The sequence below is a fragment of the Cetorhinus maximus genome, chromosome 30 (assembly GCF_964194155.1).
Source record: "Cetorhinus maximus chromosome 30, sCetMax3.hap1.1, whole genome shotgun sequence".
Lineage (NCBI taxonomy): Eukaryota > Metazoa > Chordata > Chondrichthyes > Lamniformes > Cetorhinidae > Cetorhinus > Cetorhinus maximus.
This window is the reverse complement of record NC_135908.1, coordinates 19,088,114-19,113,604: the sequence shown is the minus strand read 5'-3', so window position 1 is coordinate 19,113,604 and position 25,491 is coordinate 19,088,114. Positions and strand designations below refer to the sequence as shown.

The following is a 25,491-nucleotide window of genomic DNA, read 5'->3' as shown; positions in this document are numbered from 1 at the left end:
TGCTGCCGCTTGCCCTTGATGACTCCACTGTAAGCCCTTCTTTACCAGTGAACATTCTCACTACTCCCACCGCTCTTACATTTCTAAAAAATACATCAGCATCCCTCTCAGCAACTCTTCATTCTCCATAAACGCAACTCTTTCTGATACTACTTCCAAGAATATTTTTACACCTCTATTGTGCTGCTGGACAAGTTACAAGAAAGCCTGTCATCTGACAGGTGACCCTTCTCTCACCTCTAGCCCACAAACCCTGCCTTTCTCACAACCCCCTCACTGTTACTACATTGATCGGATTTTACCCATCGTTCTTTATAAGCTCCAAATAGGCTGCCATAAACATTCTTCCTTCACCGCACATAATCATGGTGTTGAAATTTAGGCTCCTTACATGGCCTTCAGCTCTGAGGTCATTCTTTGGGGCACCTATGGGACTCCAAGCTCCCTCCTTTCAGTCTTCCCGCAATCCGCATGCTTTGGAAACCAAAGTGCCATCTAGTAATTATTACCTGATTTTCCTAGTCTTCTCTCCATACTCGGTATCCTGCACTTTGATTCTTCACGTAGGGTTCTCAATTAAAAAGTAAATCCTGGATGCTTCACCGGAGTCTGTTCACTGCTATGGGAGGGTGGGGTGGGGAAGGGCATCATAATCTATAAATGTAAATTAAGTAATGATTTTTCCCTTCATTTTCATATTCAACCAGTTTCTTAACCTGACTGATCGCATCTAGGTCATGATAGTAAACCTGCCATTCCTGTCTCTGTAGCACCAGACTGTCTGGTAAAGGGGTGAAGAGCAGTCATGCACTGCTCATTTCATCGACCTCCAAAATGTTAGCACCGATGGAAGGAATAGGATGGGTAATCTGCTGATTATAAAACAAACACAGCTTTATTTTGGCAGAGTTATTGTTGGTCAGAGTTGTTGCCTTTTATTTTGCATGCAATTGGTGAAGCTGCCAAAGTCTCAGCCTTACCTCCATTCTCAAATTGTAATTAATTTAACCCTCGTACTATGAGAGTACAACACTAACATGAATGTATACGTTACACTAGGTCTGAGAAAGGCACATTACTTGGCCACAGTCATGCCACTCAGCGAGATACTGATGTGTTAGTACATGCTGAAACATGGAAAGTACAAAAACCAGGCAGAAATCAGGCCAGAACCCCACTAATATCCAAAACTGCCTTGAACTATTGCATATGTTTAACCCCTTTATGGCCAGCACCGTTGTAGCTCTGGTAAATCATAAATTAGAGCAACATGAACTCATGCTTGAAAATTTTATTCCGCATTATACTTGAGAGGGACTTGCACATCCCTGGAACCAGAGGTTTGAATCCAACTCAGGCTGGCCATCTGTCACTTAGCTCCGAACAGGACAGAAAGCAATCATTTAAAAAATCCTGTTTATCTTTTGTGTGTGAAAACTGACCGCAAGGTAGCGATGATGGAATGGAATTGTGAAATTTTCGATTCTCAAAATCTTTTAAGCTGCCACCTTCAAAATAAAGACTGCTCTCCAGTTGAGAGATGGATGAGAATCCCATTAGCACAGACTGATGGGGAAATCTCCAATCTGTCAGCTATAATGATTCACAATGAAAGGTTAACCTGTTCCATAGATCCACAATATTAAAAATCTCTGCAGTTTAGGTATTAAGAAACATGGGACTTGGGAGCAGCAGTGCGCCATTTGGCCCTTTGAGCTTGCTCCGCCATCAATAAGATCATGGCTGATCTGGTTGTGGTCTCAACTCCATTAAACTGGCTCACTCAATTGGCCCGGGGATTGGAAGCGACATATTGATTGCTGTTATGAGGCTGGGGTTAGGGCGTATAATTGAGATAGCTGGTGAGCTACACTTGGCCGTGCTATACCTGGACTTGGAGGGTTCTAACCTCTGGCACTGGCATCCCTCACTTTGATGAAAATTGTCTGCATAATACACCTTTAAATATATATTGATAGAGTGATTTGGTACTGTATAAGTGTATGAAACATTGTACACTTTATAATCTCCTGTTCCATCCCTGGGTGATTATTGCTGCTGCCAACTCTCACCTGACGTGCATTGTTTGTAGGTGAGTGATAAGGGGCACACAGTACCCTCCAGAGACCAAGAAATAATTTTACTTTATTTAGTGTCCTACCATGTCTTTGGCACAGCCAAATGCCCTTCGCAAATGATTGATTACTTCATGAGTGCTTGCTTTTTGATCTTGGCAGGTGCAGTAGGCATTTTGCACATAGTAAGATTCCACAACCAGCAACCAAGATGAATGACTAGGTAGCCAGAACACCAAGCAAACTCCCTGCTCAACTTCAAATAGTGCCATATGATATTTTATGCCCACATCGACAGGCAGGCAGGAGCTCAGTTTAACACCTCATTCAGAAGATGACTGTGCAGCACTCCTTCAGTACTGCACTGGCAGCCTAGGTAATTTGTTTGAATCTTAGAGTGGGGGTTAAATCTGAAACCTCCTCTTAAACAAGAGTGTTCCCAACTGAGGCAAACTGACCATGATGTGTCTATCATGATATTAATATGTATCCTTCCTCTTTAAATGTAGACAAGTGAGAAACCTTCTCATGAACGAGAACGAGGAGAGCGAGAGATCGATAAAGAGCGACCCCGTTCTTCACCATCCCAACGACAGATCACTTCACATCATCACCTTGGGATGGGGTACCCATTGCTCCCAGGGCAGTACGACCTCCCATATGCAACAGGTAGGACTAATGAGGAGAAACAGTAGCGATTAATGCAAAATTGTTATATTTAAAATTAGTAAATGGAATTCAGTAATTCAGAGACATCAGTGCATGAAATGTTATACCCAGAGCTGAAAGTAAGAGTGAATGGCTATATCTGCTCCACCTCCCCTTCACTCCAACCAAACTCCAAACAAGTATTCAGTCCCAATGTTGGGTTTGTATTACATATTACCAGTCAGCATATCCAAGAGGTGAAATTCCTGAGCTAAGAATGGTATAATCTCATCATATTACTATATGAAAGTACTGGGTATCAAATTGTACTAGAGTGGGTGCTTACAGAATGATTTGGCTCTCGGGGATTTTATATAATTCATAATGATTTGGAATTCTATTAAAGAAACCGTCATTAGTTCCACTCTTATAGTAGCTTATGATCCCAGTCATTCTTACATAGCTAACTGACAGCCTTAAATTGTCATAGGAACAGGAACATTTGGCCCATCGAAGATTGTCCAGCCATTCAATGAGACCATTGTTGACCTGTGACCTAGCTCCATACTCCTCAATACCTTTGGTTAACAGAAATCTTTCAATCACAGATTTAAAATAAACACTCAACCTAACATCAACAGCATCAGACCTCTGTTTAATGAAATTCATAACACGCATGGGATGGCTTATGGTCTTTGTGAATCGTTGCTCCAATCATTAGCTGATGCTATTGCCCTGAACGGTAGTGTTGACCCAGCAGAACTGTTTCCTTGCCGGCTCGCTTCTTTGTTGCACGCACCTGCTAATCTTCAGCTACCCCGACATCTTCCTGCCTCCCTCAGTTCTCTGTTCAGCTTGGCTGCTGCCCATTCCGAAGTCGCATTTCAAATGTGTGGCTCAGGTGATGTGTATATCAGGATAGAAGCAAGGTACAGAACATGACAAATGTTAAGCTCCATGTCTAGTATATTTAGACTATATATTGAGACACCATTTAATTGGGAGAGCGGTGTAAAATATGCACTGTAACCTCTCCAGTACAGACTGCTTGGGAGCAAGTCATATCTGGATATTCTAGATTATAGGATGATGTTAGAATGCCTAAACACAAGTGTGTGAACTGGAAAACACTACAGCTTTAAATGCTAACCTGAAACGCTTACATAAAACAGTGATAAAGCATTTTAAAGCAGCAATAAAAATTGTTTTACTTATCCAAATACTGTATCTTGCATGTTTCTGCTCCCAAAGTAAAATATAAAATGATGCTGATGAAGTTGAGGGCGCTGCTTGGAACTGCTTACAAAAAATTTCTGGACAAGATGTTTCCAAACAATAGATTTCCAGACCAGAGAGATTACAGCATTGAACATATTTTCCTCAGATCCTTCATTGCACTTTGTCTATGTGACCTCCTGGTCTAGTTTTGATAAACTGATGAGGGGTCAAAGAGGAATTTCTCAAACTCGGGGTATTTTTTTCTCTCTCTTGCCAATATATAGGGGGGTGGGGAAGGATGTTTAGTCATGGTGCTCCATCATGATGTGGGGCTGGCTCGATGGACCAGCTGGTTGTCTCCTGCCCCTCAGTTTTGATTCGATTGCATTGTTGCGTCTCTGTCTCTTAATCGAGTGATTCTCTCCACTTTGCCAGGTCTCTCCTCCCCAGCCATAGTTGCAAGCCAACAGGCTGCAGCGCAGGCCTCCGTGTCCACCTTGTTCCCGCCAGCCAGAAGGTGAAAATGGTAAGGAAAATCATTTCTGATACTTTGTCCGCTCCTTTGCATGTTTAGCCATGCTGCAGCGCAGTTGTTAATGTTCGCCTCCCCACAGGATATCAGTGGTTTGAGGTGTGGGGCACACAAATGGTCTTCCTAGCCCCATCAAAAAGCCCTTTCTGATCACAAAATAACAACATTCAGGGAAGCTTTGTGAAGAGTGGGACTGAAAAGTACAAGTCAAGCGGCAAACATTCATACTTCCGAGCCTGCTACCAAAAGACACTGAACAAAGCTTCAATTGGGCCAATTAAGGGACTGAGCGTGTTCCGGGCTGCAGACTGAGAGGATCCCGCCCAATCAGAGCAGGAGGGCGGGATATCCGGCGTTGGAACTTGTCAGCTGTGACCCAGAGCGAGGTCACAGCCCAGAATTTAAAGGGCCACCAGCGCAATGCAGAAATGGACCTCTCTGTATGAGGTCTCAGGTTCTTAAATCATAAATTTGAGTCAGTATACATCTGCTTCTTCCACAAAGTACATTCAGCAGCTAAAGAACATTGAGCAGCCAAGATTTAACTTTGCCCTCAGACAAACCCACCATTACCGGAAAAAAGTGGGAAATATGCCTGGCATAAACCCCACTCTGAAAGTGTTTTATTCCATTCTGCACATATTATAATGGGCCTTTATAATGAGCACACCAGCCTATTACCTTTAAGTTGCATCGCATGGGCGGGCTCCTGGTTTCCAGGCCCATCCCCTAGATATATTATCCCAGACTGGAGCGATGATGCTGGGAACGCAACATGACATCTTTGCCCGATAATACATTAACCTGTGCACATTTTGCTCCCTTTTTTTGGAGTGTGTTATTCAGGCTATGATATCTGTTGCCAAGGAGAATTTTAGAATTTACCTGATCACCATGGCAGTGGGTAGAAAAAGTGGGAAAATGGGAACTAACCTAAATTTCTTTGGATGGATGTCTCACCTTTAGCTTCCTGGCAAGAGGAGATGCCATTTCATGTCGCTTACAAGAAGTGGGAGAGAAAGAGAGAAAGCTGTGTGTTTGCTCTGGTCGTAGATGGTGAACAGCGACACCTACCATTTACGCAGCATTACATTGAAAAAAACAAAGAACAGACTTGCATTTATGTAGCTTGCTTTTCTATAGCATCTTTCCCAACTTCAGGATGCCCCATTTACACCCAGTGAAGTACTGTTGCAGTATAGTCACTGTTGTAACATAGAAAAGATGGCAGCAAATTGTGCACAGCAAGCTTCCACATACAGGAACATGATAATGACCAGATCATTTTGCTTAATGATGTTGGTTGAGGATAACTATTGGCCAGAAGCACTCTTCTTCAAAGGAATGAACATGGCGTCTACCTGAGAGGGCAGGCAGAGCATTGGTTTAATGTCTATTCTGAAAAACGGCACCCCAACAGGACAGCACTCCCTAGGTACTGCAATGGGACGTAAGCCTAAATTATGGGCTAAAGTCTTTAGAGTGGGACTTGGAACACACACAACCACCAGACAGAGGTGAGAATGCTACCACTGAGCCACACTCAGGTACCATTCATTGCCATGTCTTGGCACAAGATATAATGATTGTAATTCTTCAAATCCCTCTAAATTAAATTGATTTTTCTTTCCTAATTTGATGGCAGGAGTAGGGGTGGTGGGGGGCGGTAAATGTTGGCTCAGACTGCAAGAAGAATGCCGTGAGTTTCTTCAGATAATGTCCTGGGATCTTTTATATGCCCATCTGAGAGATCAGCTCACTATATGGCCGATTCTTCATCTTCCTGTGGAAACTAGCAATGGGCAATAAAGATGGTTACTACTCGAGAACAATTTTTTAAAAAAGCCATTTACTATTGAACCATCTTTTCCGATTTCGATGAGGCTCCCTTGTTTCTCATCCTGTTTATTTTCTCTTCCAGGGAGTGAAAGGATGCAATCACTTCATTCAAAATCATGTGACTGGATCACGTGACGATGCTCTGCATTTTCTTAGACATCAGTTCAATGGTGTTTCTGATTACTGCCATGAAGTCAGGCAGACTATTGTAATGTTTCTCCTGTAGGACTCTAGACATTGGTAATGGATACCTGATACCTATTGTATGTGTGTCCTGGTGGTTATGAGCAGGAAGGTTGACAATTCTGCCTTTCTCACTGTGTAAATATATTGTAGAATACATCCTTATCTGTCTCACCCCATCAAGCAAAGACGTTTTTAAGATTGACTATATCAATGCTGTTGTTGAGTTCACTGCTTTATGAGGGCTGAAGGGTACTGTAAAGCTGGGCCATGCTAGGGTAATTCTGACTCGTTCCCTTGCAGGCTCTTGATGACCTGGCCTGGATTGAAAGTGGTTAATTTGTAAATGACTCAATCATTGCTGACATCCTGAATTAAAGGTGAAAATTGTTTTTAAATGAACAAAGACTGACAGTTGGGAATATTGTTGCTATTAACCTGCCTTCTTGCTCCCCACCCCCCACAGGTACACTTTTTAACTGAGGCAGCCTGGGAGCCTTAACCCCTGTGACCCTCGCCCTCCCACTTCTGGCCAATGCCTAGCCCAGCAGGGGGCAGTGTCTGTTGGCTGTTGAAGTGCAGGAACAACAATGCCCCAACTCGCCCTCCCCCTCCTCCTCCCGTAGAGCACAAAGCAAGTCGAAATGCTTCTTCTGCAACCCGAGAATTGCTGCTGCTTCACTCCAAGGGGGCACAGTCTCATCTCGGGGTTAGCAGCTATGTTTAACGAGTGTTCAGGAGCCCCTTGGACCTTCTGGGCAATTCTAAGATCTGCCCGGAGTTGATTCAAATGTTGAGGTAGTGCAAACACAAGCTCTCCAAGGCAATCAATTTTTAATCCTCCCCTTGTGCTTCTCAAAGTGAGAGGTGTTGATGCTGGGGAGTGGAAATCATCCCAGTTCAGGCATCCGGTGTTGTCAGCTATACCATAGCCAGTCTAGCAGCAAAGTTTCTCCACTCTGCTCCAACCTCAGGGAAGAGCAGTCCCCTCTCCACCAGAATGGCATTTTCCCCATTGTCCACATCAGCCTCCTGAGGCCTCTTATCATTGCCAGCTCATTCCGAATTCTGATTGGTTTTGAGCTACTGGGCTCTGCCTACTAGACACTCGGTTGAGACTGACTAAACCCATTACTCATAGACAGAGGAGACTTCCAGCCATGAATGAGAGCTGGATTTGTAACCAAGAGCCAGAGCTGAAAGGCCAGTGAAACACATTTAGACGCTACAGTTTCACATTCTCTAAACATTTATTGGGCATGAGGAGAGCAGCCATGTGCCTGTGCTTAATCTGCCACATACAAACTCAGCGAAATCTGTATCCATAGGGACAGGCAAATAGTTAGAATCAATCTAGAATCAGTATAAATGGGGCTTATTCCGCTAGATAGGTTACAGGCTGGCAGCTGTAGTATAAATAAGGGTTTTCACATGCCTGTGCACCCAGGGCTGGGTAGAGTGCATATCAGTTCCTGTCTCAAACAATCGAAGCACATTGGAGTACAATCTAGAACATGTCTGGGTGATCTCGGCATTGAGATGATTCTGATCACCAGTCTTGTCTAAACTGAAGGCACTTAAAAGATGTTTCTGTCAGTTTCAACCCTTTGTGGTTTTTTTTGGAGATTTTTTATTGAGTGTTAGTGTATCAGAATGCTTTCAATTACTAGTGATGCCATCAGGAACCAGTGGCCCTCTTGTGTATGTGTGTGTATATATATCTTCAGGTATCAAGGACATGCTTACTGCAGCACAAGAGAAAGAATTAGCACCATAAATCTTTGAGAAATGTAAATAATATCTTTTATAAATCAGGAGCAGTACCTGTGAATGACGTCAAGGTTGTTACTCTCAACTTAGGATTCAGACATTGCATGTAAATCAGTTCACTTTCCCTTCCAGGACAGTTTTCAGGTATTCTGTATATAAATCATGCAAACTCCTTGATTAGACTCCAGCCTGTTTCTCACTCCCACTCAATCCCCATGCCTGAAGGTTTTGAAACCTGTGAGATGTTTGTTCTATTTGGACTGTTGTTGTCTTGTAAGACCGCCTCTAAAACTAATGGGAGCATGAACAGTGTTGGATGAGCCATGCCAGTGGTCAGGTTTAGCCATCACACAACTTGTCCAAAGTGGATCAGCTGTCATTGCATCATACTAATGTTCTGCCACTAGGTGTCGCCTTTCCTGCCTCGAGACCCAGGACAGAACATCATTATTGCACCAACACAGTCTCCACTTTAACACCTTGTAGCTGGTATTAGAATATGGGGCAAGGGTACCTGAATGAACTAACTTCTGAATTCTCATCAGTGAGCTATTTTCAAACCTGAGGTCACAGTTTGGTCAGAATAATGTTTCGGAAGTATTGTACTTTTCACCAAAATAACTAGCATAAGTTATCGCTGATCTATATTATGTGAACACAGGGATGGGGTGAGGTCAGGGTCTAACCCACGTGTGATTGGGGAATCTTTAATCAGTGTGGACCACGTTCTGTTGTTTGGACCCTAAGCCTGAGAAAGCAGTGACCTCCCATCAGTGCTACCTTTACATGACATTGTAAACCCTGCCTTCGCTACACCTCATACTGTAACTGGCACTGCCACCCTTGGGCAGCTCCTATCATTCGGGGAGGGGATAACCTTTTAATCGTGGTTTCCAAATCAATAGAGTTAAGTTTTGGAGGCTGGATTTGACGTTAAAATGCTGGCAAATGTTTACAAGTTGACTAGAGTCATAGGGGTCTACAGCACAGAAAAAGGCCCTTCGGCCCATTGAGTCTGTGCCAGTCAAACAAGTACCTAACTATTCTAATCCCATTTGCCAGCACTAGCCCCATAGCCTTGTGTGCCATGGCATCGCAAGTGCACATCCAAATACTTCTTAAACGTTGCGAGGGTTTCTGCCTCTACCACCCTTTCAGGCAGTGAGTTCCAGATTCCCACCACCCTCTGGGTGAAAAAATTCTTCCTCATACCCCCTCTAAACCCCCTGCCTCTTACCTTAAACCTATGTTTTTCATTCCGCTGACAAAACATGGGCAGTGAGTTTGGCTTCAAGGTGTACGCTAGCCCATGCAGGACTTAGTCTGGACTGGCTTGGTTCAGGGTCAGCTGTGGAAATGAGTCAGAGCATACTCAACCCTGTCTGGGTGCCACAGTGCAAATAACAGGACGTCACAACCCACTCTGCTTCATCATCTTGTAATAGAGAGTTAGAATGGTCAATAAAAGTTTTTTAAAAATTACTGTTACACTGTCAAAAAAAAGAGCAACTTGTCTTTACTGTTATTGGATGGGTTCTAGGTGTTTCTCCCCCTCACTTTGCTGTCTTTTGTATCATCAGGTTTATGCATTCTCACAGCCCATTTGTTTCAGGATCCTATGAGGCACCCCCTCTCTCCTCTATTCCCAGAGATAGCTTTTCATCCTTCTGTCTCCAGCAGTGTGTATTGTGTGCAGAACCTCATTACTGCTGCCAGGTGCTGTTTGCTGTAAATATTGTACAGAGAAACTATTGTAAAATGTTTTGTTTTTTTTAAGAAGAGATAAGTTCTAGATTCTGATTTCCAGAGGTTTTCTTTTTTGTTGGTGAAGTTGTTTGCAAAATCCTAATTGTGACCTTTCACATTCTTGGACCCTGCTGTTAGGTACTGGTGAATTCTATGTTGTTAGGTGGGCCCCACAAAAACTTTCCCCCCTTCCATGTGGATTTTTTTTTCATGCAGAGATGGAACTTAGTTGCTTCCCATTACAAATACGTCCACTGTGTCCTTGTCACTCCTGCTGTGCAAAATACCCAGTGTGTCTCGTTGTACAGAATTCGCAGCCTGTTTTATCAAGAAATAAAGTACTGGTTCTGAAAACCAGGTTTCCACAAACTAGACATTGTCTCAGTTCCCACCCCCCCTTCTGAACCTCCGCAGCCCTCTTCCCCCACAGGCCAGTGGATGCGACCATCATGTCAGCCAGCGATACCCACTGAAATGTGCAGATCCAATCATGAAAAGGGAGTGGCTGAATCTCTGCACTGCTTCTTGTGATTTTCTGTTTACAGATAAACATTGGGTGCAGTGGAGGAAATGTGAACTGCCACTTACACAATGTCCTGCTTCTGGTTCATTGAATTCTCTGCCTTAAAGCTGGCATTCTGCTTAAACCAAAAAACATAAACTCCCTCTGGTGCTGTAGAACGAAGAACAGATTCACACTGGCCTCTTCCCCCAAACTACAATCTGCTGTTGCCTGCAGAGGAAATGGCACAAAAGCTTCCCTGGGTCAGGGCTGAGTGGCTGTCCTCATGGCCAAGTTGTTTGTGTTCACTCATCATCCACTCAGGTAGTGACAGGGAAAAGGGGATGGAGCTTTGAACAGGCTACAGTTGATGAATGACCATGGGGTGGGGTGTGGAGACCAATCTAACTTTGCGTTTCGCATTACATGGGATTAAGAGGAATACACAGGGCACACTGGCACTTCCACAAATACCTTAGCACACACATGTGTGCCTACACATACACACAAACACGCGCGCGTACACACACCCCCCACCTCCGCAAATACACGCACACACACTCCACCTCCGCACATACATACAAACGCACATCTCCACAAACACCTGAACACTGACACATCACCTCTACAAATACCTGAACACACACACACACACACACACACACTCTCACCCCCCTTTCTCACACACACGCACACTGACACGTACATGTGCCCACTCAGACGCTCACACCCACTGAGACTGCTCTTTCCAGATTTGCTTTCTCTTCCAGAGCCCTGACTGGCTGCCTGGCTGATCCTCTCAGTTGGGAGAATTAGACAGCGCAGTTCTCTACAGATAAACGTCAGCTCCTGTCTGTCTGGTGAGAGGATTCCAGCTGACCATTATCTCCCACCCACGGTAGCAGGGCTACCTTGCACTGTCCGGCCAGTCAGGTCTGGATCAGACGCTCCTTGAGTTCCTCCTGACTGGGCAGTGACTCGTGTTTAGGGATTCAAGTGAGGGTCGGCCTGGGTGCGAGTCCAGTGGATGCACCACAAGAAACAGCAGGCCAGCCATTTCTGGGTCTGTGCCTGTAAATTGCATTTCAAGCTTTTCAGTGTGAAAGGGAACAGTGACAGATACCCCAACCCCAATGCCCTGAAAGATCTGCTTATCATTTGAAAACCTGTCTTTGAATTCTGTAGCCATGAGCTGTTATTAATGCAACCCAGACCAGACCCGCAGTCAGGTTGGCTAATGACTTCACTGACCTGGCGGTAGGGTTGTGCTGTGCAGGCAGATGTCTGGTGTCAGGTGGTCTCTCCTCCAGCTCCAATTGCACCAGCAACTGATGTGTTTCTGCTCCTGACTGGAGCTGTGGCCTGTCAGCATCAATAGCCAGAGTTGTCACTTTGGGTATTACTTACACTACTCACACTGGGGAAGCTCCATTAATAACTCAGTGATTCCCAACGCATCCACTTTAAGGTTACAATAGACCCAAAGGGGGGAGAGTTATTTCACCCAGACATTCTCTCTCACAGTCCAATGTGCAGGAACCAGGAGGATGCTCACTGCCCTGAGGCGGGTTGGGGTGGCGGTGAGTGAGTGCTTGGGCCAGAATAGATAAGTGTTTGTGTCCTAGCAGAGGGATGTGCCCCAGTTTATCTGGGGCTACCGCTGGTTTAGATTTGAACCCATCTTTCATGAATGGCTGTGGTACACTGACCCGCTCCCCCTGGTCTTCACCAGTCACCACAGCGGGGGGAAGCTGGCTGTTCTTGTACTTCATTTGTCCTGTACTGTTCTATAGTTTCCTGACCCCAATCCCTCCCCTGTGAATGTAGCTGTGCGTCAGACTGACCGAGCCTCACCGGTACTTGAAGTGTAGACGTTTACAACATATTATTTTTGTTGCTGTGTTGGATTGGTTTCCTGATGAGTTCAATGAAAGCTCTTACTGGTGTATCTCATGTAAAGTGTATATTAAGGAGTTCTTTTTTATACAGTACTGTACCTTGCCTTGTGCATTTAGGCAAAAAAAAAGTAATAAATCTTTTTATGAGACAATCACAATCCCTCTGGTTTCGTCTCTTTCCTTCCGACAAGTTATCTTGAGAATCGGTAAGTGTCTCGTTGCAACACTGGCTCGATTTGGATGGGGTTTTGGAAGAGCAACTAGCCTGCGCTGATGTACAAACGGTGATAATATCCCTCTATTACATTGTGTCAGCAATGAGAGGGTAGGACCCCTGTCTCCGAGTCAGTTGTTTGTGGATTCAAGTCTCACTCGAGGCATTCCAGTGCAGCGCTGAGGGAGTTCTGCACTTTCAGTGGTGCTGTCTTCCGGGTCAGAAATAAATCTAAGCCCTGCCTGTGTTCTCCTGCTTAAGTAAAAGATTCCAGGGGAGCAGAAGCAGGGGAGTTTTGCCGTTTATCCCTCACCAAGGACAGCCACGAACCGATTATCTGGCCATTTATCTCATTGATGTTTGAGGGACCTTGCTGTGCTGACACTGACTAAAGCTGTGTTGGTTCCTGATTTCCATTGGTTCTACTTAAATAACCGTAATCCCATTGCATTAGAAGCCAGAACCATACCGAGAAACCAGAGCTTTATAAAGATTCAGCAAAAACTCCCTGCTTTTGTACTCAATGCCTCTATTTATGAAGCCTAAGATCCCATATGCTTCGCTAACCTCTCTCTCAATATGCCTTGCCACCTTCAAAGGCCAATGCGCATACAACCCCCAGGGCCCCCCTGTCCCTACACACTCTTTAGAATTGTGCCATTAAGTCTATCTCACCTTCTCCCTATCCCTTCTGTCAAAACGCATCACCTCATATTTCTCTGTATTAAATTCCATCTGCCACTTGTCTGCCCATTCTGCTAGCCTGAGCCCTCTTGCAGCCAATTGGCACGATTCTCACTGTTCTTCACTCCTCCAGGTTTGGTATTATCAGCAAATTTTGAAATTTTACTCCATTTTCCAAAATCCAAGTGATTTATACATTGCAAAATAAAAACAACAACCCTAAAACTGACCCTTGGGGAACACAACATTTCTCAAATGTATGGACCATCTTACCACCTATAACAAAATGCATGAGAATAAGATAAAACAAAAAAAGAGAGGGGGTATGATGCATGTTAGGTAAATCCTTCGAGTGAGAACCAGAGTTTATAACTAGCCTGGTCCAGATGGCTTGCATCCCAGGTGGTGAAAGGAAGCAGGGGTGGAGATAGTGAAAGGGCTTGTCATAATCTTCCAACCTTCCCCAGATATGGGGGGAGGTGCCAGAGGATTTGAGCGGCAAATGTGACATCCTTATTCAAGAAAGAGTGCAAGGACAGTCCTAGTAACTACAGGCCGGTTAGTTTAACATCAGTGTTGGGTAAGGTTTTCGAAATAATAATCAGAGGGGAAAAAGAATCAACAAGCACTTAGAGAGTTTTGAGTTAATTAAGGAGAATTGTAAAAGGCAAATTGGGTTTGATTTATCCAATTGAATTTTGTTAAGTAACAGAGAAGGTTGAAGGGAATATGGTGGAGGCTGTCTACATGGATTTTAGTGTTCAATGAAGAACTAACTACAGGCTGGTTAACAAATTTGAGGCTGGAAGAAGAGGTGGGTCAGAGTCAACTTGGATTTAACAAAATGGCTTATGGACAAAAAACAGAGTTGTGATAAATGGTTGTTTTTTCAGACTGGACGATGGTAGACAGTGCTGTTCCCCAAGAGCTAGTTCTAGGGTTGTTTTTATTTTGCTATATATATAAATGACTTGGATTTTGGAATATGGAGTAAAATTTGAAAAATTGCCAATGTAAATTGGGTGCTGCATGGGAATAAATGATATCGATTCGATTGGAAGGAGTGGATAAGTGAGCTTTCCTCTTATGATGCTGAACTTGCTCTTTGCTATATCGGTGTTTGCCATGGAGCATTGAGAATTCGAGAGATTAAACTGGCAGATAACTAAAAGGGGAAAATACTCTTGCACTTTTGGGGACTGAATTTCCAGGGTTCAGGGGTCACAATATGAACACCACTCACCTCGACAGTGGGTAGCATCCCTATCTCTGAGACAGAAGCTCTGGGTTCAACTCCCTGACCCAGACTCGATGGCCACAGAAGATGCATTCATAATGCAGCCGGGCAGGTTGTTTAGAAACCTTAACAACTCATGAAATGCATTGAACTGTGTTGAGTAGATTATCTTAATTCTTTTCCCATGCCTAGCGATGCATGAGGCAGACTAAGCACATAAGTCTGTTTCTGTAGCTAGCTTTTCCTGGAACACGTTGCTAGTCTGTCACCAGAGGCTAGAGCTTGTCATGATAATAGCTGATTGTGGTTGTGGACTCCGGTATTAGATACTATATGGTACTCTGCAAGGTAAGGGGTCACCTGACCTGGGGGTTGAAGGTCAGACAGCACATGTCGGAACCTGTCTTGATAGAATTCAGTTACTGCAGATATGTGTTTATGTTAGAAACACATCATCGGTAAAATTAGCTCAGCTACAATGTCGACAGGCTGTGTGTATCATTGAAACAGAAAAACAAGACGTGGTGTCAGAAGTAAACTAAACACAGCAATGGAGGTTCTGAAACCACCGACAAGAGCTCAGTTTGGAGGGAAATCTCACCAAAAACTGGAGAAGGTTCCGGCAGCGATTCGAGCTGCACCTCACAGTGTCGGGCAGTGATAAAAAAAGAACCTCAGATACAGTCTTCCATCTTTCTTCACGTAGCAGGGGAAGCAGTCCCAGAAGTCTATAACACACTCACATTTGAAAGTAATGAGGAACGAAATGACTTGAAGGAAATAATCGAAAAATTTAAAGCCTGCTGCAGCCCAAAGCAAAACATCACGTATGGAAAGATACTGACTTTTTACATGTACGCAAGGCAGTGACAACATTAGTCAGTATGTAACTGAGCTGAGAAGAAAAGCTAAATTGTGTGAATTTGGAGAGCTTGAAGAATCACTCATCCAAGATAGAATCATTTGCAGAATCGCAAATGACTCTCTGAGAGAACGGCTCCTGAGAGAAGTTGATCTCATGCTGGAGAAAGTAATAAATATCTGCACAGCAGCAGAGACAATGAAATGCCAGATTAAAGATGACAGAAGATGATAAGCTGCACATGGGTCAAGCAGTTAGATGCAGTTAAACAGAAACAGCCCCGGGGAAGAACAAATAGATGGCCTGAATGTAAAAGGAACAAAGCTGCTATTAACACATTTCAATGCAGCTGATGCAGAACGGAACATTTACCATGTAGTTGTCCAGCCTAGGGAAAGCAGTGTAAGAACTGTGATAAAGTAAATCACTTCACTAAGATGTGTAAATCGAAGAAAGTGCACAGGATTGAAATAGACACTGAAATGGAACCTTTCGTTGGTGCAGTAAACACAAATTCCAAAGAAGATGAATGGAAGGTTGATTTAAAAATTGGCAACATGATGGTGAATTTCAAGCCTGACACAGGCACACAAGCAAATGTAATTTCCTGTATCGTTAGATAAGCAAAGAAAAGCCGCTAACTAAAACAAAAATGAAGCTGTCTACTTATACAGGTGAAAAAATTGCAGTAGAAGGCAAGTGCACACTTAGTGAACTACAAAAAACAGTTTCCACTTCTCATTCCTAACAGTGAAAACTGAGCAAAACCCATTCTTGGAATCAAAGCTTGTGAAATCTGAAGCTAATCAAGAGAATAATGACTGTCACCACTGATGACATCCTCAGCGAGTATAAAGATGGGTTCCAGGGGATTGGCTGCCTAAAAAGAGAACACACCATCAAGATTGACGAAACTGTGACACCCACAATTCACCCGCCCAGGAAAATACCAGTAATGCTGAGAGAGCGACTGAAAGCAGAGTTGGACAGAATGGAGAAACTTCACATCATCAGGAAGATTGAAGAACCGACAAATTGGGTTAATCCAATTGTAACTGTAGAAAAATCAGATGGGAATCTGAGGGTCTGTCCGGATCCCAGAGACCTCAACCAGGCAGTAGAAAGAGAGCATTACCAGCTGCCCACAGTAGAAGAGATCACATATAAACTAGCTGATGCTAAATACTATTCAGTCTTCGATGCAAGTTCAGGCTTCTGGCAGGTCAAGCTGGATGAATGCAGTTCCTATCTCTGTACTTTCAACACACCACACGGGCAATACAGGTTTTTATGCTTACATTTTGGTATTAATTCAACTACGGAGGCGTTCCACAGAACAGTGAAGCAGCTGTTTGAAGGGTTAGAGAGCGTGGCAACCTATATCGATGATGTGCTGGTCTGGAGAGCCTCACAAGAAGAACACGACCACAGACTGAGGCAGGTCCTGGCCAAAGCGAGAGAAAGGAACCTCAAGTTGAAGAAGGAAAAGTGCAAAATGGGTCTTCATGAAATCAAGTACTTGGGACATGTGCTAACAAGTGAGGGACTGAAGCTGGACCTGAGTAAAATCAAAGCAGTTATGAACATGCCGAGGATGTAGGAAGGACTTGGAGAGGTTTTTGGGAATAGTGACCTATCTTGGGAAATTCATTCTGAACATGTCAGACCTGATAGCACCTCTCAGAGAACTTCTGCAACATGCTGTGGAATAGCACTGGGAACAAAGTCACCAGGAGGCTTTGACCAGTCTGAAGAGAACACTGACCCAGGCACCAGTGTTCAAGTATTACAGTGTCAGTCAACCAGTCAAGATCTCAAAAACCTGCCTGGGAGCTGTCCCCTTGCAAAATGAGGCACCAGTGGTACATGTTTCAAAGGCAGTGACTGAATCACAGCAGTGAAATGTGCCCAAAAAGAGAAAGAAACACTAGCAATTGTGTTTGGCCTAGAACGCTCCCACCAGTTTGTCTATGGCAAAGACATGGAGGTGGAGTCTGGTCATAAGCCTTTGGAAGTTATACTTAACAAGCCCCTGAACTGTGCATCACCAAGAATCCAAAGATTTACTAACGCATCTGCAGAAGTACCAGGTCAGAGTTAAGTACAAACTGGGCAAGGGAATGTACATCACAGACACTCTGTCACGTGTATACCTACCTGTCAGGGAGGAACAGGACAAAGAAACAGAAGCACAGGTTCACATGCTGACAAAGAACTTCCCTGTGGCTGTAACCAGACTGGATGAGATCAGGGAAGTGACCAAGAACGACACCACCTTGAGAAAGCTACAGCAGATTGTGCAAACTTGCTGGTCCACACATCGGAGTGGAGCCCCTTCTGCTGTACAAGAGAACTGGAACCTTCGTGAGGAGCGTCATGGAGCAGAAGGAATACTTTTCAAGGGAGAAAAGATCACAGTTCCTGCAACACTGAGGAAAGAAATGCTGCAGCATATACATGAAAATCACCTCGGCACAGAAACATGCAGGAGAAGAGCTCGAGGTGCAATGTATTGGCCTGGAATGGAAGCACAAATTGGGGAGATGGTGAATGTGTGTGCAGGGTGCCAAAAGTACAGTAAATCACAACAATAAGAATCACTGCAGCTACACAATGTTCCAGAGAGGCCCTGGCAGAAAATTGGAGTGAACTTGTTCACATTTGACAACAGTGAGTACCGACCGACTGGCAGCAGATTATTACGCACAGGTTTTTGAGTCTTTGCTGCCGAGAAATGATGGTAAGAGCGTCACTCTAATAAATCATTTAAAATCAATGTTTGCTCACCATGGCCTAACTGAAGTGCTCATCTCAGATAGCGGTCCACAATTCTCAGGCACTGAGTTTTGCAAATTTGCACAGGACTGGGAGTTTTGCCCAACTACATCCAGTCCCAAAATATCCACAATCCAACAGAATGGTGGAATGTACCGTACAGACCTTAAAACACCTGTTGAAGGAGGTAAAGACGGACAGAAGAGACCCCTACCTGGCTCTGCTGGATTTCAGGAATACTCCATTAGAGGGCATTGGATCATCTCCAGCACAGCTCCTGATGGGGAGAAGACTAAGAACTCAGCTTCCAACTGCACCCCAACTGTTATTTCCACAGCCAGTGAGCTACAGCGCACAGGACCTGCTCAACCTGAGACAGCAGAAGCAGAAACAGTACTCTGACCTCTGCCTGACCTGAACATGGGAGAGACAGTGAAGGATTCAGCATGAAGGGATCTGGAATCCTGCTGTTGTCACGGGAATCGCAGGAGAACCGAGGTCTTACATAGTGCAGACTCCAAACGGACAACAGGACAGGAGAAACCGGAAATTCTTACGGAAAACAAATGAAACGCAGCCCTGCTCTGAACCAGAAAGTGTGGCTGAAAATCGAAAAGCAGAATGCACCAGTGAGGCAACAGGTAACCAGACAAAGCCTGGGAGCCCTGAAAGCTATCCAAGGGGTGAGAGTGACACAGAGCTGGAGAAAGCCCCTTGTCCTTCAAAATCGCCTCTGTCACCATTCAGAACATCCAGTAGAAGAATTGTGAAAATAACCACAGAGATACAGAGATGAGTAAAGGACAAAACAGACTGATCGAAACAGGAAGAATAGATAAGAGACTTTGTGTACTTGAGTTGTATAAAAGTCTGTTTTTAAAAAAAGAGAAATGTCATGATAATAGCTGATTGTGGTAGTGGACCCCAGTATTAGATACTATACGGTACTCTGTACTCGATAGGGGGGTCGCCTGACCTGGGGGTTGAAGATCAGATAGCACATGTCGGAACCTGTCTTGATAGAACTCGGTTACTGTAGATGTGTTTAGGTTATAAAAATGTGTTATCAATAAAGTTAACTCAGCTACAATGTCATCGGCCTGTGTGCATCATTGAAACAAAAAACAAGACAGAGCTTGAGGGACTGCAGATCACACATGGCTGAGCAAGAGACTCTCTGCTCTTACTGCCTGCCCTCATCGTGTGTTGAAGGATTTACAGGTTTCTAATCAACCTGCCCATTTATCCTCTTGAATTTGGGGGATTTGGAGTTTTGGAAAGGCATGTTTTTCATGCAGTTGTCTCGAGGATGGAGAAATCCTGCATTAAAACATCAACAACTGAAGAAGTCTTTGAGTTGACAGTAACAGGGAATTTAAACTTGATATCTGTCCTCCATACTCCATGGTAAACACCGATATAGAAAAGGGTAAGTTCAGCATCGTAAGTGAAGAGAATAGCTCACTTATCCACTCCTTCCAATAGAACCAATATCATTTATTCCCATGCAGCACCCAATTTATTTAACAGTCCCAAGGAAAGCGTTATAAAGCAGGGATTGAGTCAAGTGGCTACATCAGATTAACCTCCTGTTACGCCTGGTTATTCAAATCTCTCACTGCACCCAGCAGCTGACTTGGAAATATATCACCGTTCCTTCACCGTCGCTGGGTCAAAATCCTGGAACTCCCTCCCTAACCAGCACTGTGGGTGTACCTACACCACATGGACTGCAGCGGTTCAAGAAGGCAGCTCACCACCACCTTCTCAAGGGCAACTAGGGATGGGCAATAAATGCTGGCCCAGCCAGCAACACCCACATCCCATCAACGAATAGAAGTTCCAATGCACTTGAGGCTTATAAAGCAACATTCGACATTGAGCAACATAAGATACCAAGGGAAGATGATCAAAAGCTTGGTCAAAGAGGTAGGTTTATAGTTATTGTATAGGTTATTAATATCTCTTGATTGAAATCTCTCACTGTGTTCTACATTATTCATCCCTTTCATTGCTTGAAGAGCAATTTTGCCCACTCTCTCCAGGAGACCTGGATAAGTGACACTCTAAGGTGTAGCCAACTCAGTCATGTGACCAGCTTGTGACCGGATCTCTCAAGAGAAACAGCGGAACTGACAGATCTGCAAGATCTTGATAATTCCTGGTTAATTTAAATTATCTGGATGCATGGGGATTGGCGGGTAACGTTGTGAGGCTGCTTTTGGGAAGTGTTGAAACTGGCTGGGACAGGTATATTAGGAACAGGAGGAAGCCATTCAGCCCCTTGAGCCTGCTGCACCATTTGCTTAGATCATAGGGAAGGCCCCTCAACTCCATTTTGCTACCTTTGCTCTATATTCCTGACTACTCTCACCTATTGAAAACCTATCAGCATTGGGATAGCAAAGTTAAATCCAGCGGTAACTTCATTGGCTGCAAAGCGCTTTGGGACATTCCGAATTTGCGAAAGGTGCTATAGAAATGCAATTGCGTTTAACTCTCCCTGGGTTGGGTAGCCAGAACATGGCCTTGTTATCTACAGTATCTACAGCAAACAGACAAATGATGGATTATAAAGACCTGAAATATAGTAAGGATTAAACCTTTAAAATGCTCGGAGTATTGAATAGAAATTACTGTATTTCAGCAGTAACTTCACTGGGAAAATTTGTCTATATGCGCCCTGGTTTAGCTGAGATCAACAACTTTGAAATTGACTTAAAGCAATTGAGAAAGGATAAAATAATGAAAAAAAAAACTAGCGGCCTTGATATTTGCAGAAATCTAACTGCTGAAGAAGGATGTGACTTTGTTATGAGGGGTTCACAGGAGTCGGCTGTAGGATTCAGGGACAGTTCCCAAGGATTTTAAGAATATCAATGTTGCTCCGATATTTAAAATGGCGTCGAGGCAGAACTGGGGAGCTTGACTCATTAGTTTGACTTCAGCAAGTGTAGAATCTTACAGCACAGTTTGACGCCATTCAGCCCATCGTGCCTGTGCTGGTCCTATGATAGAGCTGTCCAATTAGTCCTGTTCACTCCCCCTGCAAATGTCCTTTTTTAAATATCGTATTTCCTTTGGAAAGTTGCTGTTGAATCTGCATCCCTTTCAGGCAGTACATTACTGATTATACATCTAACCTGGCCATTCAGTTCTCTGTGCAGCCAGTTCAGAGCCACTGGAGGAGGAGGCTCCACAAATCTCCCCATCCTCAATGATGGAGGAGCCCAGCACATCAGTGCAAAAGGTAAGGCTGAAGCATTCGCAACAATCTTCAGCTAGAAGTGCCGACTGGACAATCCATCTCGGCCTCCTCCAGAGGTCACCAGTGTCACAGATGCCAGTCTTCAGCCAATTCAATTCGCCCCGCATGATATTAAGAAACAGCTGAAGGCACTGGATACTGCAAAGGCTATGGGCCCGGATAATATTTCGGTACTAGTACTGAAGACTTGTGCTCCAGGACTTGCTGCACTCCTAGCCAAGCTGTTCCAGTACAGCTACAACACTGGCATCTACCCGGCTATGTGGAAAATTACCCAGGTATGTCCTGTACACAGAAAGCAGGACAAATCCAACCCGGCCAATTACCGTCACATCAGTCTACTCTCCATCGTCAGTAAAATGATCAAAAGGGTCATCAACAATGCAATCAAGTGGCACTTACTTAGCAATAACCTGCTCACTGATGCCCAGTTTGGGTTCCTGACCTCATTACAGCCTTGGTTCAAACATGGACAAAAGGGCTGAACTCCTGAGGTGAGGTGAGAGTGACTGCCCTTGACATCAAGGCAGCATTTGACCGAGTGTGGCATCAAGGAGCCCTAGCAAAACTGGAGTCAATGGGAATCAGGGGGAAAACTCTCCACAGGTTGGAGTCATACCTAGCACAAAGGAAGATGGTTGTGTTTGTTGGATGTCAGTCATCTCAGTTCCAGGACATCACTGCAGGAGTTCCTCAGGTTAGTGTCCTCGGCCCAACCATCTTCAGCTGCTTCATCAATGACCTTCCTTCCATCATAAGGTCAGAAGTGGGGATGTTCGCTGATGATTGCACAATGTTCAGCACCATTCGCGACTCCTCAGATACTGAAGCAGTTCATGTCCAAACGCAGCAAGATCTGGACAATATCCAGGCTTGGGCTGACAAGTGTCATATAACATTCGTGCCACACAGTGTCAGGCAATGACCATCTCCAACAAGAGAGAATCCAACCATTGCCCCTTGATGTTTAATGGTATTACCATCACTGAATCTCCCAATATCAACATCCTGGGGGTTACCATTGACCAGAAGCTGAACTGAACTAGCCATATAAATACTGTGGCTACAAGAGCAGGTCAGAGGCTGGGAATCCTGCGGCAAGTAACTCACTATCTGACTCCCCAAAGCCTGTCCACCATCGACAAGGCACAAGTCAGGAGTGTGATGGAATACTCCCCACTTGCCTGGATGAATGCAGCTCCCACAACACTCAAGAAGCTTGACATCATTCAGGACAAAGCAGCCCGCTTGATTGGCATCCCATCCACTACCCTAAACATTCACTCCCTCCACCACCAACATATAGTGGCCGCAGTGTGTACCATCCACAAGATGCAATGCAGGAACTCACCAAGGCTCCTTAGTACCTTCCAAACCCACGACCACTACCATCTAGAAGGACAAGGGCAGCAAGGAGATGGGAACACCACCACCTGGAAGTTCCCCTCCAAGTCACTCACCATCCTGACTTGGAAATATATCGGCCGTTCCTTCACTGTCGCTGGGTCAAAATCCTGGAACTCCCTCCCTAACAGCACTGTGGGTGTACCTACACCACATGGACTGCAGCGGCTCAAGAAGGCAGCTCACCACCACCTTCTCAAGGGCAATTAGGGATGGGCAATAAATGCTGGCCCAACCAGCGACCCCCACATCCCGTGAATGAATAAAAAAAAGTGATGAATGTGTTAATGCTTATTGGAGAATTACAGAACCTTGGAAAAAGGCACAGTAAGTATCAAGTATGTCTAAATACTCACTCCACTTCAAACAACAGTGATACTAACATGTAATCAGATCATATGCACAGGCTCCTGAGCATTACAGAACAGAATTACAATCAGTGACTCCAATCTGTAGAGGTAGAAACTAGAACAAAAACTCAGGGCAGCTCTGCTACACTGAATGAGACCTGAACCTATATGTGGTGCATGACCACCATCTAGTGGTCGCTGAGCATACTGCACAATACACACACCAATTGAAATGAAAATAGCAAGTGCTGCAAATACTCAGCAGGTCTGGCAGAATCTGGGGCGAGAGTTAACATTTCGACTCATATATGACTCTCCTTCAGACATGTCTATTGAGACGGACATGCAGCTGTCAAACTGGCCTTACACGGAGTTATTAGAGTAGGTGATTAAGGCGGTTTCAGTTCTGAAACCATGTTAAGCTGAAAGGGTAGCGTTACCATGTCAATCAGAAATGATTAAATATTTCCCTTAGAAATGAGAGGATAGGGTTCTGGAGCTTTGATATAAAAAAGGAAACATACCGAATATAAGATTTTACAATCAGAGAACTGAAGCCGGGGCAGTATTATTAAATCTATAGTTAGTAATGGTTAGGGTGCAGTTAGTTTACTAGGTCCGGTTTTGAATGCCTTAATTTAGGGAGGAGTCGAGGCTGTGGAGAAGGTGCAGAAGAGATTCATTCAGCTTTAGTTATTGTAGGGGGCTGCAGGAGGCGCTCGATCAACACATTGTGTCTCTGTGAGGTCTATGTAGGAGCTTTCACCTCACCGCGCCCTTTCCCAATGGCCCTGCCAATTTCCCCTTCGAATATCTACACAAGTCACTTTTGGAGGTTGATATTGAATCTGCTTCCACCACCTTTTCAGCCGGCACATTGCAGGTTGTAACGATCTGCTGCATAACGATGTCCTCATCTCTCTCTCTCTCTCTCCCATTTTGTCACCAATTTCCTGAAATCTGTGCCCCCCTCCCCGGTTACTGACCCTCAATCATTGGAAACCGTTTCTCTTTACTTACTCTGTGTGTCAAACTCCCCCACAGCACCACTGTTAAATCTCCCCCTGACTTTCTCTGTTCTAAGGAGAACAATCCCAGCTCCTCCAGTCTCTCCACATTAACCGAAGTTCCTCATTCCTAATGCAGGGAGACCAGGAGAGAAACTGGGGTCTTTTTCCATTCGGGCAGGAAGAGATCGGATAGAAATGTTCAAAGTTACAAGGAGTTTTAATAAGATAATCGGGGGCCGGGGTGGGGGGGAAGGAACATTCGACTAGAGAATGAGTCAATACCTGAATTCTGTAAATTCAGCAAAAGCTGAAGGCCAGAGGTTGGGGGAGTTTGTTTTACACAGAGGGTTGTTGGGGGAGGAAATGTCAAATCAGAAACCATAATCTGCAAGTGTTTTTCAAAGCCAAGTGGTTAATTGTTGAAAAAAGAAAGTTTATAAGAGTCTGGACAATGTGACAAATGGAGAGTCCTTTTAGAGAGCTAGTATGGGTGAGATGGGCTGAATGGCTGTGTAGTGTCTGTGCAGTAGAGTTCTACCCTTGTGAGAGTATTCTCCCTCTTCCTGCCCTGACCCTAATTGGCCAAGCGTCCACTCGCCAACCGGGAGCCTATTCGCTATTCATCCTGAATGAGCAAAGAGGGCAAAGGTCACCAGACATCCCAAGCCAAGAGAATTCAGCAGGGAGCTTCTGGGCAGGACACTGGCTGATTGTTCCCTTCCCCCACACAGGCACCAACAGGAACCACAGCCAGGACTGACCTGGAATCAAAGATGGGATCCTTCTGTGCTTCAATGTTCTGTCCCACAACAGGTGGCCCATTCCCTTACTAAACCATAACATTGTGAGATAGAAAGACAGATAGAAAGATGGAGATAATCTAAACACCACAGGCATTCAGAGGGCCAGAGTCTGTAGCTACATATGAACAGGAGGAGGCCATTCAGCCCCTCCACTATTTTCGACCATTCATTGAGACATTGGCTGATCTGTGACCTAACTCCATATACCTGCCTTAGGCCCATGTACCTAACTCCATATACCTAACTCCATATACCTAACTCCATACACCTGCCTTAGGCCCATGTACCTAACTCCATATACCTGCCTTAGGCCCATATACCTAACTCCATATACCTGCCTTAGGCCCATATACCTAACTCCATTTACCTAACTCCATATACCTTCCTTAGGCCCATATACCTAACTCCATATACCTGCCTTAGGCCCATATACCTAACTCCATATACCTGCCTTAGGCCCATATACCTAACTC

General features: G+C 44.5%; 1 protein-coding gene across 3 annotated transcripts in view; it reads left to right on the top strand.

Moving 5' to 3' along the window:
• LOC144670116 (zinc finger protein 609-like) overlaps nt 1-7,010 on the top strand; it is a 176,592-nt gene extending 169,582 nt beyond the window's left edge. For all 3 annotated transcript variants that reach the window (XM_078532550.1, XM_078532549.1, XM_078532548.1), the window contains 3 exons: nt 2,585-2,744; nt 4,377-4,467; nt 6,395-7,010. In XM_078532550.1, coding sequence (XP_078388676.1) covers nt 2,585-2,744; nt 4,377-4,462 — 246 coding nt within the window. In that variant the 3' untranslated portion in view covers nt 4,463-4,467; nt 6,395-7,010. The remainder of the gene's footprint in view (nt 1-2,584; nt 2,745-4,376; nt 4,468-6,394) is intronic.
• Nucleotides 7,011-25,491: the final 18,481 nt, after the last annotated feature.